Source organism: Heloderma suspectum, chromosome 3 (assembly GCF_057233095.1).
Source record: "Heloderma suspectum isolate Gila_16-S chromosome 3, 16-S_ref, whole genome shotgun sequence".
Taxonomy (NCBI): Eukaryota; Metazoa; Chordata; class Lepidosauria; order Squamata; family Helodermatidae; genus Heloderma; species Heloderma suspectum.
This window is the reverse complement of record NC_139460.1, coordinates 307,431,062-307,444,678: the sequence shown is the minus strand read 5'-3', so window position 1 is coordinate 307,444,678 and position 13,617 is coordinate 307,431,062. Positions and strand designations below refer to the sequence as shown.

The 13,617-nt window shown below is 44.5% G+C and overlaps 1 protein-coding gene across 1 annotated transcript; it reads left to right on the top strand.

Moving 5' to 3' along the window:
* The first annotated feature begins 226 nt into the window (after positions 1-226).
* EIF5A2 (eukaryotic translation initiation factor 5A2) lies at positions 227-12,456 on the top strand. The gene is made up of 5 exons (XM_084847487.1): positions 227-575; positions 4,512-4,701; positions 5,219-5,323; positions 8,568-8,699; positions 9,384-12,456. Exons 2-5 carry the CDS (start codon positions 4,537-4,539, stop codon positions 9,441-9,443), a joined length of 462 nt encoding a protein of 153 aa, XP_084703613.1. The 5' UTR covers positions 227-575; positions 4,512-4,536; the 3' UTR covers positions 9,444-12,456.
* The last annotated feature ends 1,161 nt before the right edge of the window (positions 12,457-13,617 follow it).

Below are 13,617 nucleotides of genomic sequence, written 5' to 3'. Positions count from 1 at the left end.
CCTGTCCATTCAAGTCGTTTGCTCATGCGCAAGATAGCCAGGGATTTCTGACACATGCCGCTTTCCGTCCCGCTCACAGAACGTGAGCACATGCTGCGAGGATCCCCCACGTGCACGATGAACGGGGGGGGGGAAGCCTGCTGCCTCCGCCTCACCCACGTTGGCGCAGGCTAATGACGTCGGCGGTGCGCGTAAAGTAAAAGCTCTAGAGGAAAACGGGGGAAGTAGTCACGTGACGAAGGAAACTGAGCCCGGGCTCGGTCTCGTGCTCTTTGTAGGCGGGACTGTTGTGATAAGCAGCCAATGGCCGATGAGGATACCTGTACGGAGTGGGCGGGGCCGAGGGCTTTTTGGAACGCACAGCGGGCGTGCTCTCCTCTTTACTCCTAAGCGGCACGCCGGTTAGCCCAAGCATCAGGATCTCCCAACCGCTCCTCACGTCTCCCCCCTCCCTCCACACACACACACACACACACACACGCGCGCGCGCGCGCGCCTTCCTGCTTTCTTTCCGGCTTGTTCTGCGCGTGCGCGTTGCTGCGACGCTCCCCCAGTCTTTTCCTGTGCCGCGGAAGGTAAGTGGCTTGTCTGACGCGGGCGCGTGCGGCGTCTTCTCCGTTCCATCCAACCGTTGGAGGGAAGGGGAAGCGCGCGCGCCCGCGTGAACGGCTTGGCGTTCGCTCGGGCCGGGGAGGCGGAGAGCCGGGCCTGGCTCGGCTGTGAGGGCGTGAGGTGCCGGCTCTCGGGGGCCGCCGCCTCAGGATCTCTGCGCCTCCTGCCGCCTCCACGAGGCGGGCGGGCCCGGTCAGGAGGGGCGCGTCCCTTCGCGGCGCGTGTGTGGGGAACTGAGAGCCCCTTGCTTCAGCCTCCCCGCCTCAACCCAGCGCCCTCTAGGTGGATGGGGCGCCAGCACCCATCATCGCCAGCGGCTGGTCGGGGGCGATGGGTGTTGTAGTCCAACACAGCCGGAGGACGCCGGGTTGAAGGGAGGCTGTTTTTCTTACTCCGTTCACAGCCCGCTGGCCTCCCGTCGAGGGGGAGTTGCCGGGCGGCGGCTCTCAGCCTCGGACCTGCTTGGCTCCAGTGAAGTTGCTGTATCATGTGCCGTCAGACCGTTTCCCGAGGCTTCTCTCGCCCGCTCCTTTTCCCCCTCGGTGTGGAGAGGCCGCCGAGGAGGAGATGTGCCTTGTGGGGGCGCCGCGCGCTCTGTCCGCCGGAGTTGCCGCCTGTTCGTGAGCTCCGGCTGCTGGGCGGCGCAGAAGTGTAATAAATAAATAGGCGTTGGAGCCCTCATCGCTTTTCCTCACTGGTTTCCCCTTGTCTTGGGCACAACCTGGTCTAGCGATGCTCAAGCGTTCTGCAATTTATTTTATTTATCTGTCTAGCTTCCTTAGCATTTGTGTGCTAGCAAGGCAGGTCACATCATACTAAAACATAAATCTTACACAATTTATCATAGTGTAACAAATTGCAGCCCGTACTAACGCAAACTGAATGTACCATCTAGTTTTATTCTTAGAGCCTGGTGTTAGAAATTCATTGTACCTCGTCTTAAGACACACACACGCACCCTTGCTGGGTCTGCCCATAAGTCCAGCAGGCTGTCCAACATGTTTGTCTCCATTAGTGGATACCCAAATGCATCTGAGAAGTTCACAAACTTGGTGGGGCCAAATTTGCTGCTCCTAGCATCTCAAATGCAAGGGTATGCTGCCTCTGAAAATGGAGGTTCAACTTAAGTTATCTCTGCTAGTTCTCAGTATGCCTATTCCCCATGATTGCCTGTCTCCTCTTACACCTTTCCACCAAAAGCCATTGGGCATTCCTGCTAGCACTGAACAGATGCCCTCTCATGCTAAGGTAACCAAGTACAAAGGAAGGCAGGTTGCTTGTATCTTCATGACATGTGGAATAGGGTGTTTGCCATGCCTAGGGGTGAGAAGCAATGCCTGCCAACACTCTATTCTTTATGTGAAGCATAAGAGGTGGAACAGTCCTGTTTGCTTTTGCATTTGGCCCAAGTTGCTGCTTTCCCTACCTGCCCACTCATGGCACACCCTTACAGTTTCTAGACAGTGATTAATTGGTTTCCTGTGACATCACCAGATGATAATTAGATCTGTTTCAGCTGTCAAAACTGTGAACTACCATAAAGTCAGAGTTATTGCAGCTGGTTGGCCACTGTATGATCAGAACGTTGGACCAGACAGACCTTTGGTCCGATCAAGCATGGGTTTTATGTTCTTATTGTTACGCCAGACTTCAATAACCGTATTCCAGGAAGGGCGCAGTCCTGTGGGGATAGGCGGCCGCCTCTGAACTCGGAGGCGACCTATCCAGTGCAGGGCAGGAGAAGCACAGAGGGGATCGTTCCCTCCATGCTTCTCCTGCCCTGCATTTGCAGTTACAGAGCCAATTTCAGCTGTCTCACCATGGGAAGGCAGAGCAGGGGAGAAGGCTGCCAGACAACACATAGGATGTGTTGTACCGGCATTTCCGCTTTCCTCGCCCCTGAATGCCCCGTTTTGGCCGCTCCACACTCCTAGTCAGAGCGCAGGGCTGTTGCGGGGGGTGGGGGAGGTTCCTGGAAAACCAGTTATCCTATCGCCGTCTAGCTGCTGACTAGCGGCCATAGGATTGCTCCCTAAGTGTGGTAGTCTGGCCTAGCTGTTGCTAATGTATAAATCCTAATTTATAATTAATCCTATGTATAATCCTAACATTAAACTCCATATATTAGTTTTCTATTTGCTCTGTTATCCTGTTTTCTTCATTGCACTTTTTCTGGCCTGAGGATAATTGATGCCATTAAAATATTATGCAATGGCTATAGTTCCTCATTTTTTCTGTGCATCGCTGTGGAAGTCCTAAAAAGCAGCTATAAAATGATGCATAATGTAGTTGCCAGACAGGTACTCCTGAATGATGGGAAGCTCCATGTTGCTACTGCCATCATATAATGCAAATCCCCATTCCCTTGCAGGTTAGCTACATTGTGTGGCAAGTGGCCCCAGGGAGATGTAGCTCTACTATTCAAGTACATCATGCCATGCAATCTGATTGATATGTGGGAAGCAGGTTCCAGATGTCACTGCTACAGTGTGAAGCTCCACCAAATAATAACTGGCTTTTAGCAGCAACCATGCTGTGTTCATAATGTTTGATTAAGAACCTGGCTTTATAGCAGTTCATCTTCTGCAAGGGCAACTAAAATGATAAAGGGGCTGGAGCAACTCCCTTGTGAGGGAAGGTTACAGCAGCTGGGTTTAGCTTGGAAAAAAGGCAGGTCAGGGAGACATGATAGAAATGTACAAAATTCTGCATAATGTGGAGAATGAGTAGGGAGATTTTTCTCCCTCTCTCATAATACTAGAACCTGGGGTCATCCCATGAAGCTGATTGGTGGAAGATTCACGAAAGTTAAAAGGAAATACTTCACACAGCGCATAGCCATATGGAATTCACTACCACAAGATGTGTTGATAGCCACCAATTTGGGTGGCTTTAAAAGGGAGTTAAACAACTTCCTGGAGGAGAAGTCTATCAATGGTTACTAGTCCTATCCTGTTTGTAGGTTTCCCATTAACAACTGGTTAGCCACTGTGTGAACAGAATGCTGGGCTAGATGGACCTTTGGTCTAATCCAGCATGGCTCTTCTTAATGTTCTTAGGGCGCAATCCTATTGGGATAGGCGGCCGCCTCCGAACTTGGAGGTGACTGCCTATCCAATGCAGGGCAGGAGAAGTGCGGAGGGGATCATCCCTTCCGCATGTCAGCCGCCCTGCATTTGCGGCTAGACAGACAATTTTGGCTGTCTAGCCGCTGGAAGCTGTATAGGAAGTGTCGGAATGGCACTTCCACCTGCCCCAGGCACGCCCCGTTTTCTCTTTTGAGCGCGAGGCTGTCCATGCTGCCTATAAGGCAGTGCGAGAGGGGGTGGAGGTCAGTTCTCAGGGAACCGACCTCGGAGCATGGGCTCCAAGGTGAGTTCCCGGGAATCAACCTATCCTATCGCTGTCTAGCTGCTAACTAGCAGCCGTAGGATTGTGCCCTTAACCCCACTGGAATTCTAAGCCACAGCTTGAGAATCCCGGTTTATGACCCACTTGGAATTTTTGCATTCCTTGTTACCGTTGTTGTCTGAAGCTTTCCTTCCTTCCTCTTCTCTCCCCTTCCAGTCCTGCCTGTTCAAGATACATTGGTTTAACCATAATATGCTCTTGCCACAAGGGCGCTAATGGTCTTGGACTAGTATTTTAGGATATGTACTAACAGTGACCTACATGGGTCAGCTATTCCATATTGTAACCCTGTTGTATTTGCAGTGATGGTGGAGATCTATGGAGCTGTTCTTTGAGCAAAATAGTTTGTGTAATAGTGAATGCTCATGACTGCCCAAGTAGTGCTTACATGCAGAACATTCTGTAAAGATAGTGCTTAGGTAAAGTATTTGTATTATGTAATTGATAGATGAAATATATGAAATGATTGAGAAATGTCTATTTTATAGTATTTGCTAGAACGCACCTCGTACTATGGCTGATGAAGTGGACTTCACCACTGGAGATGCTGGTGCTTCTGCCACCTACCCAATGCAGTGTTCTGCGCTCCGCAAGAATGGCTTTGTGGTGCTGAAGGGACGTCCCTGCAAGATTGTGGAAATGTCAACTTCCAAAACTGGCAAGCATGGTCATGCCAAGGTAATCTCTTGGTAGAGCTTCCTTTATTTCTATTCCTGTTCTGGTACACAAGCACTGAAGATTGCTTTTTAATGGTGGTGGTTTTATCATGTCCTTCTAGTTTATTGTTGCTTTAGATGTTCCAAACTTTTTGTATGATAAACCCTTTATATTTTTCATATTTATTTTTTTCATGTATGTTTTTTCATATTGTACTTTTGGGTTTTGTGAATTGCCCCAAGAGCTTTGCCTATTGGGTGGTATAGAAAATATGTATGACATGTGTGTTTCAGCATTAATAACCCTGGGAATGGGCAAAATGGCTTTATAAAGTATGTTATGATTTTTCCTTAAGTCAGAATATTTTCCAGTTTTAGTGTTTATGTGGATGCATGTTACTTGCTGCCAATTGATTTTCCCCCCTTTCCAGACACCTTTTAAGTGAAAATAAACCTAGAGTAATATGACAGGCATAAAACTGTACTTTGAATATAATGGTTCTGGTACCCTAAATGCGTGATTATGAAAATTCTCCTAGGTCCACCTAGTTGGCATTGATGTGTTCACTGGCAAAAAATATGAAGATATCTGCCCTTCTACTCACAACATGGATGTTCCAAATATCAAGAGGAATGACTATCAAGTGAGTATACATTTGAGTCTAGACAGTGGTGGGAATGCGTGGCACTATAAATGCTGTTGAACTCCACTTCCCATCATCCCTGTCCATTGGCCTTGCTGGCTGAGACTGATGGGAGTTGGTCCAACAGCACCTGGAGGGACCATAAATTCCCCACTCCTGATCTAGACAAACTAGATTTTTCCCTCTAAGCATAACCTGTTACCTACAACAAGCTGTACCTCTTTTATTCAATCTTCATACCTTAGGCTACCCAAAGACACATCTGAACAAGCTGAGAGTGTCAGACTGCCCCTCCCCCCACTCCTTAGAGTTTCTACCTCCGACATACAACAGTCAGATGCAGTCCCTGGTGTAGCTGCTGGACAGTATCAAATGCCACTCCAAACCCTCATTTTCTTAGATTATTATGCCCGTCATTAAATCATTATTCTCTATTTATCTTGTGTGATGGTCACCTTAATATTCTGATAGAAAGATAGAATATAAATACACATTTAACAAATACTAGTAAGTGGTTTCAGCTAGCCCCAAGAATTCCACCTGTCTCCACCCTGCAGTGTCTAGCTTGTTTCATACCAACTAAAAACTTGACTATGTTGCCATGCCAGTTGTGTGATGCTTTTTGTGTAGTTCCTTGCTTTGATGGGGATATTGTAAAGTGTTATCAGTATTCCCCCAATGCTAGTCCTAACACACTTAAAGGTAAAGGTGTCCCCAACCAGTCGTGTCCGACTCTAGGGTGCGGTGCTCATCCCCGTTTCTAAGCTGAAGAGCCAGCGCTGTCTGAAGACGCTTCCGTGGTCATGTGGCCGGCATGACTGAACACCGAGGTGCACGGAACGCTGTTACCTTTCCCGCCGAGGCGGTACCTATTTATCTACTTGCAATTTCTTGCTTTCGAACTGCTAGGTTGGCAGAAGCTGGGACTGAAGACGGGAGCTCACTCCGTCACGCAGCACTCGGGTCTCGAACTGCTGACCTGCCGACCTTCCAGTCTGCAGTTCAGTGTCTTAACCACTAGGCTTATATAATTTAATAACTTCTCAATTCTAGTTTAAATACCTAATAAGCTTAGAGTAATTGTTCCTCTGTTTACTTACAAGCAGTGCTTAAGAGTTACTGTAAGTACACTTTCTAACAGTCTCACTCTATGCAGACCTTGAGTGCTCCATAGCACCAGGGGCATTGTTAGTGGCAGGCTTATCTGGGCATGGGCCCCAGATCATCTGAGCTGTGGCCTGTATGTTTTGAGCTGTCCTAATTGTCATTTTGCCAAACTCATTGGCAGAATCCTGGTGAAGTCTTGGCACAAATGAAGTTATGGGGAGGAAGATACAATGTGTGCATAACAAGGAGAAGATAGAGGAGAGTTGCACAAAACAAGAAATTTGTTTTGATGAAGAATTGCTGGAGGATGGTAGGATGAGGAGGGATGGTTGCATGGAGCGGAATAGAATTGTAAGGGGGAGAGTGTAAGTGCTTAGTGGTGAAAGAATAGCATTCTACATATGCTCAGAAGCACTCTATATTTAAGAACATAAGAAGAGCTGTGCTTCATCAGACCAAGGACCATCTAGTCCAGCATTCTGTTCACACAGTGGCCAACCAGATGCCCACAGGAAACCCACAAGCAGGACATGAGTGCAATAGCACCTACCCCACCCATGTTCCCCTGCTGCTAATATTGGTGAAATGTAAATAAATTCTAGTAATTCTAAATTTACATGCATCCTTCTGGAACTTTGCAGATTTCTAGCTTGGGGGACAGCTCTAATGACTTGTGCATTTTCATACAAATTTAGCCAAAAACTATGAGTGGGGGGTGGAGGGAAGGGAAAGCAAATCATTCTTCCCCCAAATGGGAGAATTCCCCTTCTGCGTGAACTGCTGCACCCATCCTTCTGAAACTTTGCTGGTTTCTTACTTAGGGACACCTCTAGGCAGTCTGTAATTTTCTGAACAATGGTCCACAAGGAAAATAGGGAGATAAGTATGTCCTGTTTTGGAGACCTCAAAATGTCAAGGCTACCCTTGCATGAAAACCCCTGTGGCTATCATTCTGAAAGTTGGTAGACATGATCTCCTCTGATGGGGCAAATAATCCTTTTTTTTTTTTTCCAATTCTTCTAAGGAATAAAAATGTTATTGGCAGTTCCCTTTAAAAGAAAATCTAAATATAAACCCTGCACCCATTTTTCTGACATTGGGCAGGTGTAATCCCCTTCTAGGGGGCTAATATGCCTGAAATTATCCAGTTCTGACCAAGAGAAAAAAGTTAGAGGTTTTTTTCTAATTTCCCATGATAGTCAACAGGAAGCATAAAGACTAATTTTTCCAAACCTCAACTCAGGTTTGGTGCTGAGCTAAAGTGGACCAACTACAGCGTGGTCTGAGCAGAAGCGAGATGTTTTCAAAAAGGCTGAATTGGGGTCTGAGTTGAAGGGGGGGGGTCAGTGCACAATTCTTACGTATGTATGTAATCTGTGCACACTCAGATACACACTCAGATACACACATGCAAGCACACCACATGCACACAACACGTGCGCGCACACACATATATTTGCGAATGTGTGTTATGGCCCTGTGCACCAGATCTTTTTGCCCCTGCATAGCATATTGATTTCAGTGGGCTCAGGCACACTTAACTCTGCAGAGGATCATGCTGTAAAAATGCTACGTTAAGTTTTTGGTAAAGTGAACTAAAAGTTTCCAAATGGGCAGTATCCTACTGTGTTATTGTGCTAACACAAATTATATTCCACTAATGTAAGGGACCTCTAGCACAACCCCAGTAGTGTTCGCTTGTGTGACTGTTAGTTTGGGGGCGGGGGGGATTTCATTGCACAGATTAACACTTGGCATTGCACTAGGCATCCCTTACACTAGTGCAAAGTAATTTGCATTAATGCACTGACACAATATGATACTGCCGGATATTTAAATCCAGATCCAGTGGTATATTAACTGAATCAATTTAAGGTACTTTGCAGTGCTTTGAAACTACTTGGCAAGTGTAGTTCATCCTAGTGGGAATTTCTCAGTCTCTTGGCCAAAGCTGATTTTGCTAGAAAATGCTACCATGGACAGCATTTTAGTTTCATTCCATTCATGATTTAAGCTGTGGTTTACATTGAATAGGCCCTGAGCTCAAAACATTTGGTCTAGCTTCTTCAGGTAGCTGTAGTCATGTCAATTAAGAATCCAAATTGAATCAAGATTGTCTTATAAAATATTCTTGCAGCTGATCTGTATTCAGGATGGCTACCTCTCTTTGCTGACAGAAAGTGGTGAAGTTCGTGAGGATCTGAAAGTGCCAGAAGGTGAACTAGGCAAAGAAATAGAGGGAAAATACAATGCAGGTGAAGATTTCCAGGTAAAAACTTAGTGGATGAAGGATTCCAAAAATTGGTTTCTAGTTGACAGCGACCCTTGCAACAACAGACCATGGGTTGTTTAACCCTTGCATAACCCATGGTCCCTGGTTCATATGATACATCAAGCTGCAGCTGGGCATTGAATATTCAAAGTGGCCACCAGCACGCTTTGCAGCTCACTGTGGCCTATTTAATGTTTGATCATGCAAACTGGGCCATTGTCAGAATAACAGGGTGGATTGTAGATGCCTGACACAACCCTAGGCTACTGTTCTCTCTAGCTGGGCTGAGCATAGGCTGCTCCACTTCTTCCAGAAGTAAAATATACACATTTTGGAGTGGTAAACAGAAATGTTACACTTAAATTCCAACAAATGACAAAACTAGGCTGTCTGGGTAAGAGTCTACATTTTGGGGCAGTTTGTATATTGTATTTAAAATATTTATCCCACTTTGCTATTATCAGCAGCTGAAAATAGGAATGTTACTGAACTCAACCTACTGTTTTAGAGATAAGCTTTTTGTGTGTGTATTACAAGCTACCTTGGATGTTTGCTAAATGATCAAAACAGAAATACTGGTCCCAGAACTCCAGTAGCACTGAACTACTGAGCTAAATTTCTTGGAAACATAATCTAACATAGCTGAGTTGTATAACAGTTTTCTTTTTTCTCCTCTTCTAGGTGTCAGTCATGTGTGCAATGAGTGAAGAATGTGCTGTAGCCATAAAACCTTGCAAATAGGACCATCTGGGTTTGAGCAGTTGCTCAGGTCCCAGCAATTGCAGATCTTGTATTTTAGTTCTGATTATCACCAAAGCTATAACCTTCACTAGCAACCTCGTGTCTTTGTTTGAAAATAGTGCTGACTAATGTTGCAAGCCATTTGGCAATATTGAAATTGCTGAAGTTCAAGTGCTTACAGGAATGGCAAGGCAGTCAAAACTGTCATTTTAGATCATGAGGTATTAAACTAGTATGCTTTGCTCAAATGAGACTGTATAGCAGTGCCAATACCAAGGTAGTACTAAGTTTGTGTTTAAGTAACAAACAAATAGTATTTAAGTACAAAATTTTAAATAAATGAAAATAACAATTTTTATCTTAAACATGGTAAAATGTGGCTTGCACTGAACGGTGAATAGTCATTGAGCTTAGAGACAAGGAAATTCATGTGATCAAAATGCCAGTGCTGATAGCCATGTACAACAAACTGTATTTCTGTAGTCTTGCTGGCTCACTCTTAACATGTCACCATTTGCCTGTGATGCAAACATCCAGAATATTGGATGCTTTCATACTCTGGTTAATAGTGCACAAAAGCGCGGGGTGGGGGGAAATTCACTAGAGGCCTTTGATTTCAACATGGAGTTCAGCCACTCTTATAATTTAAAAGAAGGGAATGCCTCAAGTGTTTCAATATTAGGCATACTCGTTTTGGGTTTTAACTCCTTAGTTTTGTAGCACAAGTAGACTTTTTGACTTCTTTTTAGGAATTGGAGCAGAAGTACGCATACTGGCAGCTTGTATGGAGGCTACATTTGAACCCTGATTCACCCAACAGAATTTAGGCCATGGGTTGTCTAATCTTGTAGATAACTATGATAGAGTACTCTATCAAACACAGGGACATCAGGCCTATGTGATAGGGTCACTGATTTAAAATCTACTTGTACAGGACTTGGTTACACTGAACAGGCAAATGCCTAATCACTAATAGATGTATTGTCTACATGATCTTCTACTTGCAAGATCATGCTTCTGCTTAAGTTAGCATTTGGGGGAAACCTAATTACTTAAATCTGCCTTAAATGTTGATAGCAACTGATGACTTGAACTAGTGACTGGGTTCTTAAACATGCTTAGTTCATTATTGGCAGCTTTGGGGGGGGGGGGGACAGGATTTTGAGCTTTAGTTAGGAATATGGTTGCCCATAATCAGTGAAGTTAGGCTAGAGGTGTAAACAAAGTGCATCAGGGTCTGGCAAGTATCTATGCAGAGAAGGGGCACAATACTGATTGGTTTGGCAATAAACACTTTTGAACAAAGCACAGTCTTGATATAGTGGTATGTAGCCACATGTTTTGAGATGTAGCTACTAGAAAGCTGAAGGATTTTAGCACATTGTTAGAGTAATCATGTGAGTTCCTAGATAGTTGATTCTCAATATTCATGGTAAGAATGGGAAGTCCCAATTTGAGATACTGACTCCATTAACTAGTATCATTAGTCATGATCAAATGTCCAACAGCTACCTACCGTGCCTGAGCAGCTGAGAGGAGTACTGGTGTTATACAGTTTAAAAGTCTTGCAAACATCTTACTGCTTGCATCATCTTAAGGATGTATGCAATTAAAATGTCTGGAGGCAGCTGGCTTCAGGAAATGTGTTACTTAAAGTGCCCCCCCCCCCCTTTGGGAAGGGTGGTGTCTTAATTTCAACTTGACTTTTGGCAATCTGGAACCACAGGATATCTAGGTGAGATGGGAAAGAAATAGCATCTGCTAGGTAGGTCATATGTAGGATACTGTTTGGCATACAGCTGTGCAATCTTATTACTTCACCAGTAAAACTACAGTATTTACAATAAGACAATAGCAAAGCCATTTCACTTGTAGAGAGCAATCTGTCTACAAACCCACCAGGTTTACAATAAACTAACTTTGCTAATAAAAGCTTAATGCTGTATGTTTCAGGTTCTTTAAGCTATTTCAGGGTAATCATGTTTCTCTAAATCCACTTTTAAATAGTTTTTACTTTGTGGTTGGAACACATTGCATTTAATTCTTAAGGGCAGGCTGAAGCTCTTCTTTCAAGCTGTAGGCCAAAATGAAGGCTGAACAACTCAATCCTGCTGTTGTTTTGTAAGGGTGCAAGCTGTCTTGTTTTGGGTCCATTGATGTTCTTGTTCGGTGTGCTGTAGGTTCTCTTGCCTCAAATGTTAGGGAATTCTTTTTTAAACAACCCAAATTTACCTCTTGATGTGTTGTCTTGTGTCTTTGTGTTCAACAAAACCACTGCTAGTTGAGCCATGACTTGAATATACTCTTCTCAGGGCTGCTCTTGTGAAGAATTGAAAGAGCTTAAGTTGATTATTTAACAAAGCTGCTTGAAAGTCTTACAGGGTTTTGTATTCCATAAATTTATAGCATGCCTATGATGCAAGTAGAGTTCTAGTATATCGAACCTTAGTCTAAAGGAGTCAAAACATTGTGACCAAGCTATTCTAGTAACTAGATGACATGTTTGATTGCAGTAAGCTTTAAGTGTTGGAATGTTGGCTGTGTCTGGAAACCTTAATAGAACAAGCTGTGCTTAAATATTTCTTTCTATATAAAGGACAAAATTCTCATTATATTTTAATCAACATTTTTCACAGTGCAACTCAGACACTGATCTCTGTGGCTGACAAGAGTATCTAGGCCTTGTAGAACTCTCATAATCAGTGACTGTTACATTAAAAACCAGACATATTATTGTAAGCAAATGGGCAGAGAAGGAGTTTTTGTATTTGCCGCACATGGATGTTCAGACAAGTATGCAGTATACCTACTGGCTAGTGAATGGATGCAGTGTTCATTGTACAAGAGTGACCTTGACTTTAAAAGCAAAACTTGAAAAGTTTGTACTTTTTCTGCATTTCTGTAATAGTGAAGTATTCATGTGTTAAGAGTTCTTTGGCTTTTAATGACTGTTTTATTGAAATGTTTCAATTATGATTTGGGTCACAGTAACAAGAATAAAGTTTAAACTGAAGGCTATTCTTCATACTTTATTGCCACCAGCTGCTAGTAAATGTCTTGCACAACTATAAATGTGCCCACTCCTACAAATTGTGAAGATGGGAGGATGTTTGGCTCCTTCCCCTTGTGCTAACAGGACCCCATCACACTACAGGGAACTTATTTAACCTGTATGTTATGATCACCATTGATGTCTTTTAAGAAGGAACACTGCAGGGGTGTTATATGGCCACAGAGTGAAATTGAATATTTGCCTGAGAAGGGAATAATATTCTATTTTCTACTAATGTACGCTTAGAAACAGAAGCTGCATTACAACTTTCCTTATTGTTTGCTATGCTGGAAACAGTTTAGGAGAGGTGGAAGAAAACTTGGCCAAGCTTTTATAGACTTCTTAGTTTATTTATTATTAATTTATTATTATTAAATTTATTAATCGCCCATCTGGCTGGTCACCCAGCCACTCTGGGCGATGTACAACATACAATAAAACAGTTTAAAACAATAAAATTCTACAATAAATTTTTTTTCTAAAATACCTTACCTACCCCAAATGCCTGCCTGAACAACCACGTTTTTAATGCACGATGGAAGCTCATTAAAGAGGGGGCATGACGGAGTTCCCTAGGGAGGGAATTCCACAGCGTGGGGGCCACCACAGAAAAGGCCCTCTCCCTTGTCCCCACCAGTCTAGCTGCCCTGGCTGATGGGACAGAGAGAAGGCCATCCAAGGCTGATCTTGTTAAGCGGCCTGTCTGGTGCTGCTGGAGGCGCTCCTTAAGATAGGCTGGGCCGGAACCATATAGGGTTTTAAAGGTCAAAACCAACACCTTGAATTTGGCCCGGAAAACAACTGGTAACCAGTGCAACTCCTTCAGCACTGGAGTGATGTGATCTCGCCGGCAGCTGCCTTTAATCAGGTGAGCCGCTGCATTCTGTACCAGCTGCAGCTTCCGAACCGTCTTCAAGGGTAGCCCCACATACAGTGCATTACAGTAGTCTAAACGAGAGGAGAGCAGGGCATGTACTACCGATGGGAGCAGATGGTCGGGAAGGAAGGGGCACAGCCGCCGTATCAGATGGAGTTGGTACAGCGCTGTCTGGCTCACAGGTGATACCTCAGCCTCCATGGACAGCTGGGAGTCTAAAATGGCCCCCAGGCTGCGGACCTGGT

What these genes read in the sequence shown, in the direction of transcription:
- EIF5A2 (XM_084847487.1), top strand. Translation starts at nt 4,537, where the DNA reads ATGGCTGATGAAGTGGACTTCACCACTGGAGATGCTGGTGCTTCTGCC. An exon ending in GCAAGCATGGTCATGCCAAG is followed by an intron (nt 4,702 to 5,218) that starts GTAATCTCTTGG and finishes AAATTCTCCTAG; the next exon opens with GTCCACCTAGTTGGCATTGA. An exon ending in TCAAGAGGAATGACTATCAA is followed by an intron (nt 5,324 to 8,567) that starts GTGAGTATACAT and finishes ATATTCTTGCAG; the next exon opens with CTGATCTGTATTCAGGATGG.